This window comes from Ruditapes philippinarum, unplaced genomic scaffold, assembly GCF_026571515.1.
Source record: "Ruditapes philippinarum isolate M1 unplaced genomic scaffold, ASM2657151v2 ctg9293_1_1_1_1, whole genome shotgun sequence".
NCBI classification, from domain to species: domain Eukaryota; kingdom Metazoa; phylum Mollusca; class Bivalvia; order Venerida; family Veneridae; genus Ruditapes; species Ruditapes philippinarum.
In genome coordinates this window covers 946-19,648 of record NW_026867349.1, presented here as the reverse complement: position 1 = coordinate 19,648, position 18,703 = coordinate 946, and the positions used below count along the sequence as shown (strand labels likewise).

At 32.1% G+C, this 18,703-nt stretch overlaps 1 protein-coding gene across 1 annotated transcript; it reads left to right on the top strand.

Annotated features, from left to right (window-relative positions):
• The first annotated feature begins 2,963 nt into the window (after positions 1 to 2,963).
• On the top strand, positions 2,964 to 18,178 carry LOC132735795 (L-threonine ammonia-lyase-like). Its single transcript, XM_060722791.1, has 12 exons — positions 2,964 to 3,098; positions 4,524 to 4,594; positions 5,099 to 5,144; positions 6,478 to 6,663; positions 8,241 to 8,296; positions 9,164 to 9,326; positions 9,635 to 9,725; positions 10,356 to 10,443; positions 11,043 to 11,168; positions 11,593 to 11,760; positions 13,222 to 13,279; positions 14,549 to 18,178. Exons 1-12 carry the CDS (start codon positions 3,087 to 3,089, stop codon positions 14,657 to 14,659), a joined length of 1,176 nt encoding a protein of 391 aa, XP_060578774.1. The 5' UTR covers positions 2,964 to 3,086; the 3' UTR covers positions 14,660 to 18,178.
• Positions 18,179 to 18,703: the final 525 nt, after the last annotated feature.

The window sequence follows — 18,703 nt, the reverse complement described above, 5'->3', positions numbered from 1 at the left end:
ATGAATATAATTGTGCTTTCCATTTGAAAAATGACGAGTAAAATAAATATTTATCAAAAGATACTTTATTGAGTGTGTTAATTAATTAGGAAATACTTTATCGACCTAAATAATGTGTTGTGTGCGCATCTCCTACATTTCTCAAAGCATTTCAAAATAAGCTTTCAAAGACGTATAATATATTGCCTTGAAATGTGCAGGCTTATATTGTACAATTTTTAATTTTCTGTTTAATTTGCATACTTTTTTAACCTAAATATACATAATATACAATATATTATGTATATCTTTAATATTCAATACATTGTATATAGATAAATAATCATCAATATAAAACTCCATTTCTTAAGGGACCAACACCAAACTTCCACAGAATTTTGCGAAATAAAGAAATTCCAACGTATTAAGTTTTGTAACTGGTCGTTCATTGGTGTGTCAACAATGTCGTATCATACTTAGTGTTGGAATTCAGTTTTCAGCCACCAAATAATGATAGCATATTCAGAAAAATGCTTATTTGTTTTATATTTAGATAATGTTCACATTTTGTATTTACACCAATCACCTATATGGACAATATGATCATTTTCTTGATTGTGTGTTATTTGTATAAAAAATAAAAAAGGATATTATTCTCATTCGTAAGAATTTACTTTAGACTTTGCCATAATGCGTACGTAGTATTATTATTATTAAAGAATCTGTGACAGTATTCAAACTCCTGGATGAAACGGAAATATGTGACAATACAGAGGAGGCAGGGGTTAAAATGAAAGGATACTAGTGTGCGGGAGCACCTAGTATGCAGTAACGGTATAAAAGGCAAGCCCTTCGATTGGCACCAACAGCCCTTATCAGAGCTTATTCCTTCACAGGAACGTTAAAGTGCTCGTTCATTTGAGCAATCTTCAGAAACCTTCTTCCTACTCAAAACTTCTTTTGCTATTTTATCGAAAATTACATGGAGGAAAATCATCATCACCATGTGCTGCAAAATCAATCCTTTAATGGCATGATTGTAGCATGTCAGGTGTCCGTACTCGGTAGCAGAGCTTCTTTTTATGTCTTAACGGGCGGATGAACATCATTAAAAAGATATTACACAAACGTACAAACGTATCCGATCATTTCTCCTAAACCTTAAGGCACACGGCACGGAAAAATCAAGGTCCTCCTTGGTGCAAGGGATATTTGATTGACCTGCCGTGACTAATTGATGCAGGTGGCTTTACAAAGAGCCGTTTTGTGAAAGAAATATGTCGTAGATGAAATTGTGGTCTCTTTCCAGCATTGTGCGAATAAATAATTGCGGATACATCAGTATGACATAGACATTACGATGAGAGAAATGATGCACGCACAAGGACGTTCTGGTCTGATAAAAGATGATTATTATCACAAAATTTCTTCCTCAAAACATTGCTTTCCAATCATTAAAAATGATATGAGCCCGAATTTTTCGAAATTCGAAGATATTAAAGATGATATGGGTGTATACCTTATACTGTTTTAACAATTTTCTAACAGTCAAGAATTATAGTAAAATGAGGTTTAAACAAGCATATCCGTGACCAAACTACAGGAAATGACGCCATCAAAACGTTGTGTTTAAACGTTACTTGTTGAGAAAGTTGTAGATTCGCGTAATAAATTTTTTGAATGTAGTATTGTAATCTATTGTGAGCATTTGCTAGACCATTAGCTCAGTATTTATTGATCATGCACAATATATTGTCGTTCCATGACTTTTGTATCATGTATTCCATTTTCTTTCTTGATTTTGTTTGAATTTGTTTTATAGTCCATACATCATTGACCAGAAAAGTTGTATAATTTTCTGTTTCATGCTTAGGCAGAATTGTGCTCTTCTTTGTATTTTAGTCTGAATCCTAGGTGCAAGTCGGGCGCATAGCACATTGCCGTAAAAAGTTAACCAGCTCGACATAATATCTGAAGAGAAGAATTTTGAACGTTTTGCAAACGATTTTCTTACAATGTTTCATTCATTTCGATATCTAAGAGGTAAAGGTAGTGGTTTTTATAAAACTGTTATCAAAGATTATCGTAGAAGAGAAGGTCATGTTGCTTCTGCAATTGGAAAGATCTATTCACGCCCTCTAACCACGGCAACTTATGCACCTGGACAAGAGCCCGAAGATCCGTAAGTATTATTTAACAATGCTTTCTTTCAACTCAAGAATGCCTTATTTTAAATTGATTCTAATCAATGGCCTTTGTCTTAAAATTCCAAACATTCTGTCGTAAGAATTGATACAGTAACATGCATTGCTTTATTATAATACTCGGAATAAAACATTAAAGGCCATCCCGTACTTCAATGATAAAATTGTCGCAGGTTCGATGGAATTAACGCCTGCATATGGAAGACAGCGGCAAAGCTACCGTCTACGCCCTTATAGCACCAGCATTTATGTTTCTATTTTTTCCTATTATATATCATCATAGAAATCACCCCGTTCGTGCTTTGCTTTGTGCCCTGTCCTGTTTTTGTTTGGATCCTGCTGGCTCCTTGCCGGTTGTCCTGTGTTGCTGGGTCGTGTGAGTCGTGTGGGGGTTGTGTTCGATGAACGCCGCCCTTTCTTGTTGATCTTGTATTTCATAATTTAAAATTAAAGCAAAACTCAACATATAGACATGATACTGGTCAAAATGTAATGTCTGTCAATTGATTTTGAAAATACGACACGAACTAGATTATCAAGAGAAGATCATTAACCCGTGCATATTAATTAAAGGAGCAAATGGTTGAATGTTTAAAAAAGAGAGGTTGAAAAAGATTCTAACCAAACACAAAGATTGTTAATAAAAGCACGTTAACACAAAAATTGTTAATAAAACCACATAAATAACCATAATTATAGCTTTCACAGTACTAAATCGAAGAATTAGATCGAATAAAATCAAAACTTGAGGTAAACACGTGACCCATTATTTAAATTGTGAAAACATGAAAATATCACATTTTCCACTTATAATTTAGGGCGTGTGATCCAAACAATCCGATCATCGTATCCTATGACAAGGTTCTGCAAGCCCAAAAAGCCATTGCGGGGGCCATTAAAGAAATGCCCTGTCAGGTAAGTAATTTGGATTTTATAATGGTTAAAAATATGTACATTATTACACAATTTTAATACGAGTTTAAGTTTACAATCTTAACGCTATTAGAACGCTATAAGAACGCATTTTAATATTATGTACTAATAAATTATACCAGGAAGTGGTAAACCATTTAAAATATTTTATCTTTAAGTGGAGATAAAAATGTTTCAAATGGTCTACTTGTATGATCATAAATATTTTTTTGATGAATATTTTTCCAAGCCTGATGATGTATTATGAAAATAAGGGCTGGTTATATATGGGTACAGGGTGCAATTTGCAGCAGAACATTTAAGCGATAAATATTTAGTATATCATATCTTTATTATTTTTTTTCTGTAACATGGCTTAGACAAGCCAGAATTTTAAATGTATATATATGATATATGTAAATATATTTATTGTTATCAACTTTTTGCAGATGCCTGATCTGTTTTAGTATTCTTGTTCTCACAGATGTCTGGCATTTTACAATGTTCAATATCTTTAACAACATTCACATATGTATCGTCTTTTTCACAAAGTTTATATTTATATTCTTTAACAGCGTTCACAATTTTTTTTTGTTTCTTTATCAGCGTGTAATGATGTCTGACATATTTAGTTGGGTCTCTTAGTGTTTTTTTTTTCTCTATAACAATGTTCATAGAAATCTGACCATTTACTTTGTAATATTTTTCAGCGTTTGCAGATGTCTGAGATTTTATGGTTTTGTTTACTTGATAAGCGTTCATAGATGTCTGATTTTTTATGAATTTGTTTACTTGATAAGCATTCACGGATGTCTGATATTTTATTATTTTGTTACTTGATAAGCGTTCACAGATGTCTGATTTTTTATGAAAATGTTTACTTGATAAGCGTTCACAGATGTCTGATATTTTATGATTTTGTTTACTTGATAAGCGTTCATAGATGTCTGATTTTTTATGAATTTGTTTCCTTGATAAGCGTTCACAGATGTCTGATACTTTATGATCTTGTTTACTTGATAAGCGTTCACAGATGTCTGACGTTTTATGATTTTGTTTACTTGAAAAGCATTCATAGGTGTCTGAATTTTTATGATTTCGTTACTTGATAAGAGCATGCAGATGTCTCACTTTTTATTATTTTGTTTACTTGATAATCGCACGCAGATGTCCGACTTTTTATGATTTTGTTTACTTGAAAAGCATTCACAGAAATCTGATTTTTTTATGATTTTCTTTACTTGATAAGCTCACGCAGATGTCTGACTTTTTATGGTTTTGTTGACTTGAAAAACACACGCATATGTCTGACGTTTTATGATTTTGTTTACTTGAAAATCGTTTACAGATATCTGACTTTTTATGATTTTGCTTACTTGATAAGCGTTCACAGATGTATGACTTTTATGATTTTGTTTACTTGAAAAGCGTTCCCAGATGTCTGACCTGTTCAACATGGATATCTATTTCAAGAAAGAATACACTCAGTATACCGGAAGGTAATGTGATAATGCAATATTGTTGACGTAGAAATCACAATTAGATTTTACATTACATTTTTTCTACATTATTACCAAAAATATATATGTTTAAGCTCTATTGTTGCTTTCTCGAACCACTTTTGAATAAGTTCCCTGCATCAGACTAGCACTTTTAATACTTGTTGAAAAATAAATGGTATAGAAGCTTAATATATTGTGAGCAATATTGTTGAATTATACGATAAGGTTATCATACATTGTTGAGTACAACTGTGAGTGTATTCATTTTAAGTATACAGCTGTCAAACCCATATTTGAAGATGTCTAAGTCGAGAGAAATAGTGCTTTTGCAGCTTTGTACGTGTTCAATATATCAGTTCTGTTCTTAATAATGTACAATGACCTTATTTCACATCACCAGTTTTTTTGTTTTTTCTTTTTGTATTTTGCATTTGAATAATTAAAAAGAAGTTTTGTTTTTTCAAATGTCTTCATCACATGATTTTTTGTTTCCATTCACAGTTTCAAGGAAAGAGGAGCAATGTTTTGCCTGTTGAACCTGCCACCGGTAAATTAAGAAACTACAACAAAAAGAATAACATATTTTCACGTTGTTTCTAACACATTAAACGGGTCAATTTATTTTGTTATCAAATAACGTTTTAGTATAGAATTATCGAAAGAATAAGGAGAAAATGTTAATTCAAAAGCATTGTCATATTCTATTCTTTAACAGCTTGTGCGAAACAAAGGTCGTTGCGTTACTTGATGTGAAATCATTTTTTCCTTAAATTCTTTGGGAAGGTCATATAAAGACTTTTTTGCTTTAATGGCAGAGAAAGACAAGAGATGTCCAGCTCTTTACATTATTTTAGACACCAACGAGCATCTAAGTAGAACCACCGACCGCCGGTCATTTGCATGAAAGAATCCAAAGTTCGTGTCGGATTCAAACCCTAGCAATGAGAGTGTATGTGATACGAAGTAAAGGATTAAACTTCCTGGCCACAGAGATCTCCGTCAGATCATCAGTGTCTTTCGAAATGCTTAGACTAAACTCACCAAAGCGTTGCTAAACTTCATTCAAATCCGTATTTCTTAATATGTAAATCAATTTTCTTTTTTTATATAAAACGATCGGCTCTTTCCTTTTTATGCTTATCTGTTGCATTCCTTTCTTTCTACATTGGCAAGTTTGGATGTAACATGTTCCTCATTTATATATAAATCAATGGCCTCTATTAAATGAGAAGATTCCTTCCTTTCTTTTATGAAAAGAGCGTCCTCTCTTCTTTTATTACATATTTTCTTTTATATGTCTTTTGTATATGAAACAGATGATTTTTGGTTTGATTTTTATTTGAAACAGTTATTTTTTCTTTTATTGTATTGTATAAAACACTTGTTGTCTCTCTTATATCGAACAGCTGCTTCTCTGTCTGATATAAAACAGACGGTTTCCTTTCTTATATGAAATGCGATGTTGTTTTTCTTTCTCGTTTAAAGCAGTAGCCTTTCTTTCTATACGAAACGGGTTATTTTCTTTCTTATGTGAAATAGTTGTTTTTCCTTCTTGTTTGAAACATTTGCTTTTAAACATATAAAACAAATGTTGTTTTTTTTTCTTTCCAACTTAAAACATTGTTGTCATTCATTCCAAAATACAATAAATGTACAATAATTGTCATTCTTTGTTATATAAAATAGTACCTCATGTTCCTATAGAAATCATTGTTTTATGTAATTTATATTTAATTCATGAATTGGTTTATTAAAAACGACCGTCTCCATGCTAGCTAATAATTTCTAGTATTTTGTTTTCTTGATGTTTAAGACATTTTGTCATCTTCTTATCTTATTGTAAAACAAATAGCTTTTCTGTAATATTAATCGGTTAATAGGAACAGAAAAAGAAAGGTGTGATAGCAGCAAGTGCCGGGAACCATGCTTTGGCACTGTCATATCATGGTAAACTCCTTGGAATACCAGTGAACGTCGTCATGCCAACGATAGCCCCGCTGATGAAAATCACGGCATGTAGAAAATATGGGGCTACTATAAAAATAGAAGGGAACAACATTGTCGAGGTAGGTGGAGTAATCTAACAGAAACTGCTTAAATATGAATAAAATTGTTTTTGAATTTAGATTATTTATGACAAGCCGATATTCTACGATTAGGAAGAGCTTTTGTTCTCAACCAGGCATCGGCTTCGGCGTCAACTGGTTCAGTTCTAACATGCAAGTTGATATCTCCAAATTATTAAGGAAATGGGTTGAATTTGAGAGCATAAAAAGAGGTCAATGTCAAAGGCCCATAACTCTGACATAGATTTTGACAAAGTTATGGCCCTTTTTGAAGGTAGAAAAGTTTACATTATCAAGGCTCTTGTCTTACTATCAAACACTTAAAATAGTCATGCACGTTGTCCTATCGACAACTCTTGCTATAACATATCATTTAATGTTTATTTCGCACATGAGTTGTCTCTTTATAAAGACTTATATAATTTAAAGGAGTCCTTGAGAGCGCCTTTTCCGAAACGAGTTTAACGTTAGTATATTTACATAAATATGAAGTACAACAATCGTTCTTTTCATCACATGATATAGGATGGGTGATGACCTGACATTTATTTACGGTAACATTTGGGTCGCCGCTAATGATATATTTGCTATTATTTTCGTTTTATTTTTCAGTAGTTGAATATTTATCATATACACAATGTTCCTGGCAATAAATCTCTAATTTCAATGAATGTAGCTCTTGAAGTTTTCTAGATAAACTCGCAGAAATTGTGTCATTTTCATCAAAAGTTTCTGCGAGAATTATGGCAAAAGTAAGAGAGTTACAATTGAAAAGTATATACCAGTGGAATCTATATACTTACTTGTTCATTCAAATATTGGAAGATAGCAAATACCATAACCGTGATCTATTTTTACCGCAAACAAATATCACGTGATTACCTATCCTGGTGACCATTATATCATCTTTTTCACATCAGTTAATACTATTAACAAATATAATATTATATTCAGAATAAATACGAACGGAATATTTTACAAACAAACTGATTAAGGTTTTTCATTGACTATAACATTACATCATGACTTCCAACAGTCAAAATGTATGCATTTTTGTGGTTCGAAAAGTCTGTTCAGGTTTGTGATGAAAAGAGAAATACGTATTAATTGTGTGAAATTGAAAACAAGAGACATCGTGAGTTAAAATTTGATATAAACTAGATGCAACCATTAAGGAAAAGTGCTAGCTTTCGGACAAACGATCGGTGGGGGACATTTCAACTTCATGAATTCCCGATTTCATCTTCGTAAATTCACAATTTCAGCTACATGAATTCCCAATTTGAATTTGGTGAAGTCACGATTTTATCTTCACGAATTGATGATTTCAACTTCTTGAAATCATGATTTCATCTTCGCGTTTTACCGATTTCAACTTCTTGTTCCCGAATTCAGTATTCATGATTTCACGATTTCAAGTTCATAAATTCACAATTTCAATTTCGTGAACCCACGATTTGAACTACCCGAATTCACGATTTCAAGTATTGAAATATTTCTCGTGACAACAGACCTAAAATAAGTTAGCCATGTCTTAACAACAGTTAAATAAACCTTTGTGTATGTATACATTCCAGTCAAGGACCGTTGCTCTGAAAATGGCTAAAGAAATGGGGTTAGCATATATAAATGGGTAAGACTTTCCATCTTAGTACAATGTAGTATATGCATTGAAAAGTTGTTTTGTTGTTGTTATTATTTTTTGTTGGACTTTTTGTTGTTGTTCATCTATTAAATTTGTTTTGTTTGTTGTTGCTTTTTTGTTTGCTTTTGTTTTGGAGCTTTTTAGGAATATCATGAAGCAATTTGCTTATGTAATTGAATTAAATACATGAAAAGTAGCTGCTTCATGTATTCATCGTGGCTTATGTTGTCATCATATGCAACAACTTCAGTGTGTCCAGTCTGAACTTCTGAAGAAGACCCTTTAGCAGGAGGGAAGGAGGAATGAACAATAAAACATAAGCTTAATTCTAAGATCAACAGGGGTTTAAAAGTTCTTGAAATATTAATACAGTTGTACATTTTATCACATATAATGTAGATAATGATGATCATTAATCAGGGGTGTAGATTGACGGTCATTACAAGGGGTATAGGGGATTGAATGTCACGTAAACGATATAATTTTAAATTCATCAATAATTTTGAAAAGACATCAAGTATTGAGTATAGAGAAAATCAAATTAGGTCTTACGCGTACAATGCTTTAAATAGTTCAAAAGCCAAATGCCTCTTTTGTGTTTAAGTTGGGTTTTATTGAAAGTGTGTTTTGTTGTTCATTTGTTTAGTTGTTTTTTTCTACTTGTTATTGTTATTTTCATCATAACTAACTTAAACTTGTCGGATTTTCTCGTTTTTTGTTTCTATGTTTTTTGTTGTTTATTTTTAAATAATTACAAGCAGTGTACATTTGAGAAAGTCTCTATGGGGAGGAAAATGATTACCTAAGAAAGAATGGAGAGAAAAAGATTAATAAAAAGTGTTAATGTATTGCTAGATATGACCACGAGGATATAATAGCTGGACAAGGCACGATTGGACTCGAAATATTAAAGGATGTACCCGACCTTGACGCATGTATTATACCAATAGGTGGAGGAGGCATGATAGCTGGAACAGCTCTTGCTATCAAAACAGAGCGTCCAGACGTCAGGATCATTGTAAATTTACTTTTAAATGCGTCTGATGATCAAGATATATTAATTTTAATAATGAACCGGTTTTTGTCATTGCTTCTTTTTATCAAGAAATTCAAAATAAAATGGACAGATTTGAGAAATGTAAAAAAGCATATTTTGATTTTAAACTTGATCATCACAGTTGTTTGTAGTATGTGCGTCATTTCTAGTTTTATAGGGTAAATGTACATTATTTGTACATATTACGATACAATGTCTTAAAATTCTTCTTTGGACTATGGTATTATAAAAAATCAATGCATCTTCATGAAGATATTATTCATCTTCAGGGTGTTCAGGCGGAAAACTGCCCTAGTTTCAAGGCTGCGATGGACGTCGGGCGGCCCATCTATACCGAGACTAAATCTACGCTGGCAAACGGTTATTTTTTGTCGCATTCTTTGATAATTTAACAATAGATTATTTTATATCTGAATATTGCAACATTCAATACTTCTATTATTTTATTTCTTCATATAGGGTCTATAAAGGCAAAACTTGATTATATATCTATACTAATGAATACTTTGAAATACAACTCGTTCGGCTCAAACAACAGAAGTGTTACATATTTATATACATAAAGATTGAAAAACAATAACGCCGTAACAATATATCTATCTTTTATAAGTTTAATTCATGTGTTTATTATATGCATGAAATATTAAGAAATACTGATGAATAAAAATATATATTTTCATTTTATAAATTTGAATGTAAAAAATTGTTTTTAATGCAGTGAAACATATTTTCAGTATTATCACTGGTGTCTTACGGGACTACTTTCTTAAAAGTTAGCAAAGACACAAAATTGTGAGTCGTCAGCTCGAAAAAGAGAAAATGTATATAAAAAACAAAAAAAAATATAATTATTTTCTTATAAAATAATACAAGTTTATTTTCATCTCGTTGTATAGAAATGATCATTTTGTGGTATTAAAATGATAGTTTTTCAAACGAAATAAGTCACGTATTTACGGACAAAAACTTGCATATCCTCTATGTATTCAGGGCTTGCAGTTCCAACTGTCGGAGTCAACGCGTTCCGAACAGTCATGGCAAAGAACCTGATTGATCGTTACGATGTATTCCTTGTCAAGTAATCATTTCATTGCTTTTTTATAATACAAAGAAAATATTTTCAACACAATTTATAGAAGAACTTGGTATAAATGTAGGTAAATTCCTGAACAAATGTTAAATTTTTGCTTTGTTTAATATTAAAGTCCAAATTGATGCGTTATTCCATCTTCTTACGGAAAAACAAAGCAAATTATAGAGTAAATTATTAATCTGGAGCGATCTCCCCTTTCCATTTTTGTGTCTTTTTATAACGCATTATGCTGTGTGGTAGCAGTAAGAAATTGTCCAATACTTTTATCTAAGTGCTGGTTTGTTCTATTGCCCTTTGAAATCAAATATTCAAATACTTAAGCAGTTGAAGATTGAATATGACTTTATATATTAATATGGGCGTTAGAGATGTTACACTTTTCACTGACTCTTGGGAACAGTTTGAAGCCAATTGAATCAATCCGGTGAAAAAAATCAAAATCAGTTCAGGAACGGGAAAATATTCCAAATCAGCCCGGAACGATTACGCACTGTGAATTTTTGTTGTTGCTGTTGTTTTCCCTCGAGAAAAGCTCAGCTTTTGATCCGGAATGTTTATTACATTATATTTATGACATTATCAAGGGAAGAGTTTATTGAGCTGGCGATTTTGAGGTGTATTGAGCTAGAAAAAGCGGTGATTGAGGGCGGAGGCGCTACAGGATTGGCAGCAATTATACAAGGGCTTATTCCGGGACTGGAGGGCAAAAAGTAATTTATTTTTCTTATTCTATGAATGAAAATTTACTGAAGTGAGAGGTGTGCTAGTGGTCACAGTGAGTGATTGATCAGAAGGTATAGATAAGAGTAGCTTTGCTTGAGTTTATGTAGAAATGTGTGAAATGGCTCTCCGAGTGAAACACTCAAAAAGAAAATCTTAATAGTTAGTGACAAAAATTAACGATGTTGCAACATTAATAGTATTTTGTCATAATTTTTACACTCTCGAATACGTTCCTGGAACCAACCAGTACTGAGCAATGAGTATAACGTTACTTACGCAATGGAAGCAACGGCTCGTCCTTACGGGGATTGAACCCACACGACTATAGATCCTTAGATTACTTGTCTAAAACGTAACTCCTTGGACAATAAGTTTAATAATGATTTGATTAATAATGATATTTCATTTTAGGGTTGTGATCATTCTCAGTGGCGGGAATATTGACACCACGGTACTTGGTCGCGTGATTGAAAGAGCACTGGCTGAAGATAACAGATTAGTCAAATTCCAAGTGTCGCTCAGTGACAGACCTGGCAGTATCGCAGAGCTGACAAAACTTATGGGAGATCTTGGTGTCAGGTCTTAATCCAATGCATTGTTTAATTGTTTATGTAATTTGCAAAATGGTCAATGTACCAAATGGAAGATCTTGGTACAAGGTTTTAATCCAATGCATTGTTTAAATCTTTAAATTCTTTAAGTAATTTGCAAAATTGCCATTGTCCCAAATGGGAGATCTTAGTGTCAGGTATTAATCCCGTTCATATTTGATTCTTTATGTAATTTGCAAAATGGTAAATGTCTCAAATGGTAGATATTGTTGTCAGGTCTTAATCGCAATATATTGTTTAATGGTTTATGTTATTTGCAAAATGGTCAATATCCCAAATAGGTAACTTGTTTGTTATCAATTATTTGTCACTTCTAGCATAATAATGAAAATCTGTGTTGAATAATTGTGTAACTTCCAGTTAAAAGGCGTCTCTGATACAGGAAAGAAAAATAAAGTACAATACCTATCAATGTAAGATATACTGCTTGCATTGACCCTTACAACGCTAAAAACATTATATGGTGTTGTTCATATATATAAATGGATATAACCGTTCATCAATTTTAGGAAAATTTTCAAAATAAGGTATTATAGGGGTACACAATATGTTGTCGTAGGCAGGCTAAGGGTTTTAGAAACTAAAAATACATGATCTTTCATGAATCTATACTCAATCAAGATCCTCCATTTATGCCATTTTCCTCGATTCAAATGAGATCACTGTAATAAAATAGTTTAAATTTTCACAGCTATGATTACTTAATACTTTAATTACTTATATTTTTACTAACAACTTATTACTTCTTATTACGTTAGATTGACCGTTGAACCTCTTAAGCGGGTGAAATTTTAATTAAATTATAAACATGCCGTAAATAACAATTTGTATGATTATAGATTCGTTTTACAATTTCCTGACCGGATATATGGGAGAATACAGCCTTGCCTCGGGTCATAATAATCTTATTTGAGCTGTATTCTTCCGTATATCCCGTTGCATAACTCATAAAAAGCGATGGTAAGATATATTAAGTTCTGGTTTCTGCTCATATCTAAGCTATATTTACTTGAATAACCCGATGTATAAATAAAAAAGGGATGGCAATATAGATTTTTTCCTGGTTCCTTCTAAATTTTAGAATTAATTATCCCATCTGAAGGCATTTATATTGCATTATTGAGTCGTTTCTAAAGCATACAGTCAATTCTACTTATAACAATATCGCTTGTAACGATATACCGCTTATTACGAAGTTGTTGCCGCGGTCACGACTCTTTCTTTTAAAGTGATTGCTTCTCGGATACAACGATATCCATATGTAACGATATAAATTCGGCGGTCTCCAGAATATCGTTATAAGCGGAGTTTACTGACGTCTCTCAACATTTATATTACTGGTCAACCATATAATTCCATCAATCATGTTAGAAGGAAAAGATTTGTAGAGTCAGAGGAACTTTGGCAATTTTATTATTATACTTTACAGTATCAAGGATATTTTCCATGAAAGACCGTGGGAGAAGCATGACGTGTTCTCTGCAATGGTAAGACATTTATAATTTCAAGACATGGATTAAAGTTCTCCCTTTTAAAACATCATGTCCCATTACCTTTATCGATATTAATCTATTTTTAAAAGACCATATTTGAACAGATAAAATTAGTTTACAATGAAAATGGTCAAACGAAATCAATATATTTACAAACAAGATAAACCAAATGTCAAATAGATATGTCATGGAGTGGAAAATTATCATCGGATGCACAACATTAAAATAGTCTATATTTTGATAATCTCTTTAAGCGTTATGACGCTTATTTTGAGTTATTTCTTTCTGCTTAAACGTGTGCCATGTGAGTGCACAGGTGCTCGTCCAGTTTTGCTGCCCATACACCCCCGCCACAAAAACAAAACAAAAAACAATAAAAAATAAAATTTAAAACAAAAACCATAGCAACTTGTCTATGATAAATGAAAGATTTTTTCCGTATATACATGTACTTACTCGTATACCACGAAAAGATCACCGAGTAGCCGTAACGCTATGGAGCTTTAATAGGACACGCTGTGGAACAAGCACAATGTCTGTTCTGTAATTTGCTACTCTTTACACATCGTGCATTTAGAAAATTGTTGATATTCTCCTTTAACCTTATACACACTCTTAAATAACGTACATTAAAACTTTTAAGCGGAGCAGTACGTTGTAGGTGTTGAACTTTCGTTTTCGACAAAATGGCCGACCATCACTGTTCTTTCGCAAGATTTAACAAGTTGGAGTGTCCGAGTTTAAATGTAAGTTATTTTAGATTGTACATAGGGTAGAGGAAGAATGTTAACAATTTTCTAAATGCACGATGTGTAAAGACTAGCAAAATAGCTTGTATTGATACAGAACTCGACATTGTGATTGTTCCACAGCGTGTCCTAGTAAAACTTCATAGCGTTACGGCCACAAGGTTACCTTTTCGCGGGAAAACATTTTTTTTTCATTTGTTTTTCTTTCTTTTAACACAGAAAAGTTGTTTTTATTGTTGTGTGTTTGTTTTCTTTTTCGGGGCGGGGGTAGGTTGTAAGGGATGTATGGGCACCAAGACTGGACTATCACATGTGTGTGAGTGAAAGGTTACATATTTTTATCACTGCAGACCATTCAGAGGTCTAATACAACATTTACAAAGATTACAATTCTCATTGTTGATGAATTTGGGATAATCTTTTTTGACTATTTTGACGTTTGGTAAAAACTAAATATCTTATTCCATGTATTCAGTGATAAGAAGATCTACGATTCATCAATATATCATTTCAGGTGAAAGTAGTTTGTGAAACACGCGGTGCTGATCACAGCAAAGAATTGCACGACGCTATCAAGAAAAAATACCCGAATGTCCATCTGATTTGGGGTCATCGTTATGATTAATTGGTGCTTATTTCGGATTGAGTAACATTTCGGATAGTTTAGGACACAATTTCTATATTTGTTACTAATAAGTATAGGAATTTGACATAACCACATTGTGTATATAATCAGTTTCTTATATCTGTATTTATGGTTTGAAATTAGATTTTGATAATTTACATTAACAGTAATATAAGTTTGCAATATTCTTTTCTTTTGCGGTATGAGCTGCTGAAAAAATTTAGAACTGTGTGATACTTTATCAACTAATTGCCTCATTCTACATATTGTTAGACCTTTTTATAACGCGGTGGATATCTCGAGCATGCGCCTTCTTTGTAAAAGCAAAATGTGTTGTTGTTTTATACTGAAAGAATCAGATTCAACCAGTATTTTACTATTCGATATAATTCTCAGGATGTATGACCTGTGAAGAATCTATAAGTGGCTATAAATTGTTATATGTTCGTTTGATGCGCAAAAATGGATTCCGCCAGCAATCATCCCGACACGTACTGTGAAACTATCTAAGTACACAATAAGGAGTCATTCATATTCATATGATTAAAGACTGATCTTTGCGCCTTTCTTCCTTATTTCTGGTAAGACAAAAGAATTTGACCTGTCAATAAACTGTTCGCTACTTTCGATTTTTGTTGTTGTACCGAAATACATGTTTTTATTTGTGTTTTCTAATAATTAGAAACTATAATCAGTTTAATGAGATCACAACCAAGTAACCGACTACTAGGTACTTTGGGTCATGTTTTTTCCCAAATATTTATATGTTTCTTTCGGGATGAAAATGAGCGTAGTTATCTTGTGCTTATTTAGTAAACAACTGGTTGTATACTTGCCAGATATATTTATTTTTAAAAAAGATACTTAATGTTGACATTGAATGATAAATTATGTTGGATGAAAATATAAGTATTGTCACGGATTTGTTTTATAAATCCGTGGTATTTTTCTAATGTAAATGTAAATTTTGAAGGAGGACAAAGTCAAGGGTCATATGTATGTAGTTAAATGTTGATTTTATTTTTTCGGCGACATGGGTTCAAAAATGTAATGTTTTTAAACTGTATGTTCATCACATCCGGTGAATTCTTAATTATTGTATGCAAAATATTTACTAACATTTGTATGATACAGCGGTTTTCTGTGCGTTTTCCGTGTACAGCCTCCTAGGGTGTATAGTAAAGAAAAGTATCTATGCCACTGATGTAAGCGACACGTTTAACAGATAATTTCAGTAAATATTCGTCTTTTTAAAAATATTTTAAGGACTGTTAATGCTTTATAACAACAAATGAACATGCCAGTGTGAAAATATTCGTGACATTGAGACAACGTTGCTCTCTAACGATAATCCAAATGATTTCAACATTAAATTTGTATAGTACTTTACACTCATTCTCATTAAAATACGTTATAATCAAGCGTTTCTTTGAGAATTAATTATCTTTTACAATTTAATGTGAATGTGAATTTTAAGAATGAAGTATGTTTAAACTTGTAAATGTCGGTGATAAGTGTTGAACTCGCCTCAAAAATCACGGTACTATTTTTTTCGCAGTAAGCCTTGATAGACCGTCAGTTTTAAAGAAAGGCACAATTTTACTTGACCCGTAATATGGAACACAGATTCTCATACATTATTTGTATGTTCTTTTATTCAAATAAGACATATTCAATAAGAATTTTAGATTTCAATAAATTTCTGCAATAAAAAAATATCATAATGAAAGATGTGCATAGTATATGTTTAAGTAAAAACTGAAAAATGGCTCAATACCTCTGATAATAAAAGAACGTGTATATCCAATTCTATGAAATTTTGAAAATTGACTTCTTTCGGTACATTTCAAGAGTTTTTCTAAAATGTGTATGAACAATCTAAACTGAGAATTGTTTAAACATTATGACCTTTACATTTTAATGGCCATTTTCATTACCCTCGCCACAATATTTTCTCACATTTTCATTCCTTTCAATTGTCTTCTTCGATACACTGTCTGATTTCAGTGTTTTTAGAAAGACATACAAACATTGTGTCACTCACTCTATCACTCACTCACCAACTCACTCACTCACTCACCATCTCACTCACTCACTCACTTACTTATTTACTTACCTACTTACATACAATTTTCAAAGATGCCACATAAATATTAAAAATACCATATAAAACCAGTACATCGTACATGTAAATTTGTAACATTTCATACATTTTCTGTACTTTGCAAAATACCTGTTTCATAATATGTGCAGAGTATACTGTTATAGAACCTTTTCAATCTTAGAATTATTTATGTGATAAGAATCAGTATGGTATGTATGGCACAAATTCAGTAGCCTTCGGACGTTTTGAAAATACTACAAGATATTTTACAACTTTTTTTAATTTGGGTCATTTTGCATGATAAAATGCCATAACTGAGTAATCATTTTATAATGTAAGCGCTTGTAGAAAAAAGTTAATAAACGAAATGAGTGTGAAAATCAAGATTTATTTGTTAAGATTTTTCAATACATGACATGTAGTAGAATTTATGTTTGAATACATGTGTTTTTTGTTTGTTTGTTTTTGTTTTTGTTTTTTGTTTTTTTTGTTGTCAAAACTTAACAGTAACAAGCTTAAAAGTGATTTTACACTTAAAGGGATCGAAAATACTTTTCCGAGATTTATGAACCATTTGATGTAGATTTTAGGTAATTTGCCTATGTGCGACCTTTCAAAACATTAGCCATTTCTGTGCTCCCTGAAAAAGCATTTAAATTGTGAAAATTGGCCCATAAGTGAAAAGGTTATTAACAAATTAAATTCAATTCGAGCATTGTAAAATACGGTTTTCGCTTGGATTAAAGTATTTTTCTTGTTTTAAATTATCTTTTGCACATCCTTCCGATTTAAGTGCTACAGATGTTCCGTTCAATGTTTCCCTACCTCTATAAATCACTTCCATTTCCTGTTTTCAAATTTGTTCCTTTCCGGATATAAATAAGGCGGTCTCCTTAATATTGTTATAAGCAGTGTTTATTGTAAGAAATTAAAATCTTATGTTATGGGGCTTTTTGATTTCAGTGTCTTTCATATAAAACATGGCTTTATAATATATTTTTACTCCTCTACTCTGTTATGACAGTTTATAAAGATATTGAAAGCTTTTCAATGTGTTGACTGATAATCAGGAAATTATGTTTTAGGTCTAAATCGCACGGTTTCCCTGGAAATGCATTTATATTTATTTTTATGCTGATTGTTTTGTAAGAAGTATCTGATAATATTTAATTTAAAGATATATTCGTGTATTATGACAATGAGTATAAAAAGGGAGGTACGTCTGCAGAACAAAGAAAAGTAAAATGCTGTGAAGTTGTTTTCCTTATGCCTATATGATTTAAACTTCTGTGTATAATTATGTTAAAAAACGTTTTTCGTGATTTTAAGTTAACCTATGTTCTTTGTATACATAGAGGGACTTGAATGATAATCAAGCCACATAATTATTTTACCTTAAAATAGTAAACAACTTTTAAAGTAAACAAAACTAAGCCGCAATCATACAAAGTAGCAAACTATTTTCTTACATATGACATTTCTTAAAACCTTATATTTAAATATGTTAAAAAATCTTCTTTTTTTCAATAAGGAAGTAGTTTGAAACTTTTTGGTTGGGTTTACTTCGCCTCTAAACAGAAAAGGTCATACGGCGACTTTCTAGCTTAACTGGTAGAGGAAGTCCTCGGGTGATCATTCATGCATTATTTTGGGCACATACGCGTATCTGAATAGAATCGCCAACGTCCGAATGCCGTTAAGGACTTTAGATTCTTCCTTGTAGCGAAGCCATCCAGCTAGCTTAGGGCAGGCCGTTGTTTTCCCAGATGACGGCGTGTCCGTGATAACGTATTCATGCCAAAATGCTGCACCTGAGGTTTTTTCTCATCCAGAAATGCTGGAAAGTCGACATTTGACCTTCAGTCGTTGATAGTCCAACCAACAAAGTAAATAAACAATCAAGTGGCTCGTCTTATATCTACTACAGTATGAAATTTCAT

What these genes read in the sequence shown, in the direction of transcription:
- LOC132735795 (XM_060722791.1), top strand. An exon ending in CCGGGACTGGAGGGCAAAAA is followed by an intron (nt 11,169 to 11,592) that starts GTAATTTATTTT and finishes ATTTCATTTTAG; the next exon opens with GGTTGTGATCATTCTCAGTG. An exon ending in ATGACGTGTTCTCTGCAATG is followed by an intron (nt 13,280 to 14,548) that starts GTAAGACATTTA and finishes ATATCATTTCAG; the next exon opens with GTGAAAGTAGTTTGTGAAAC.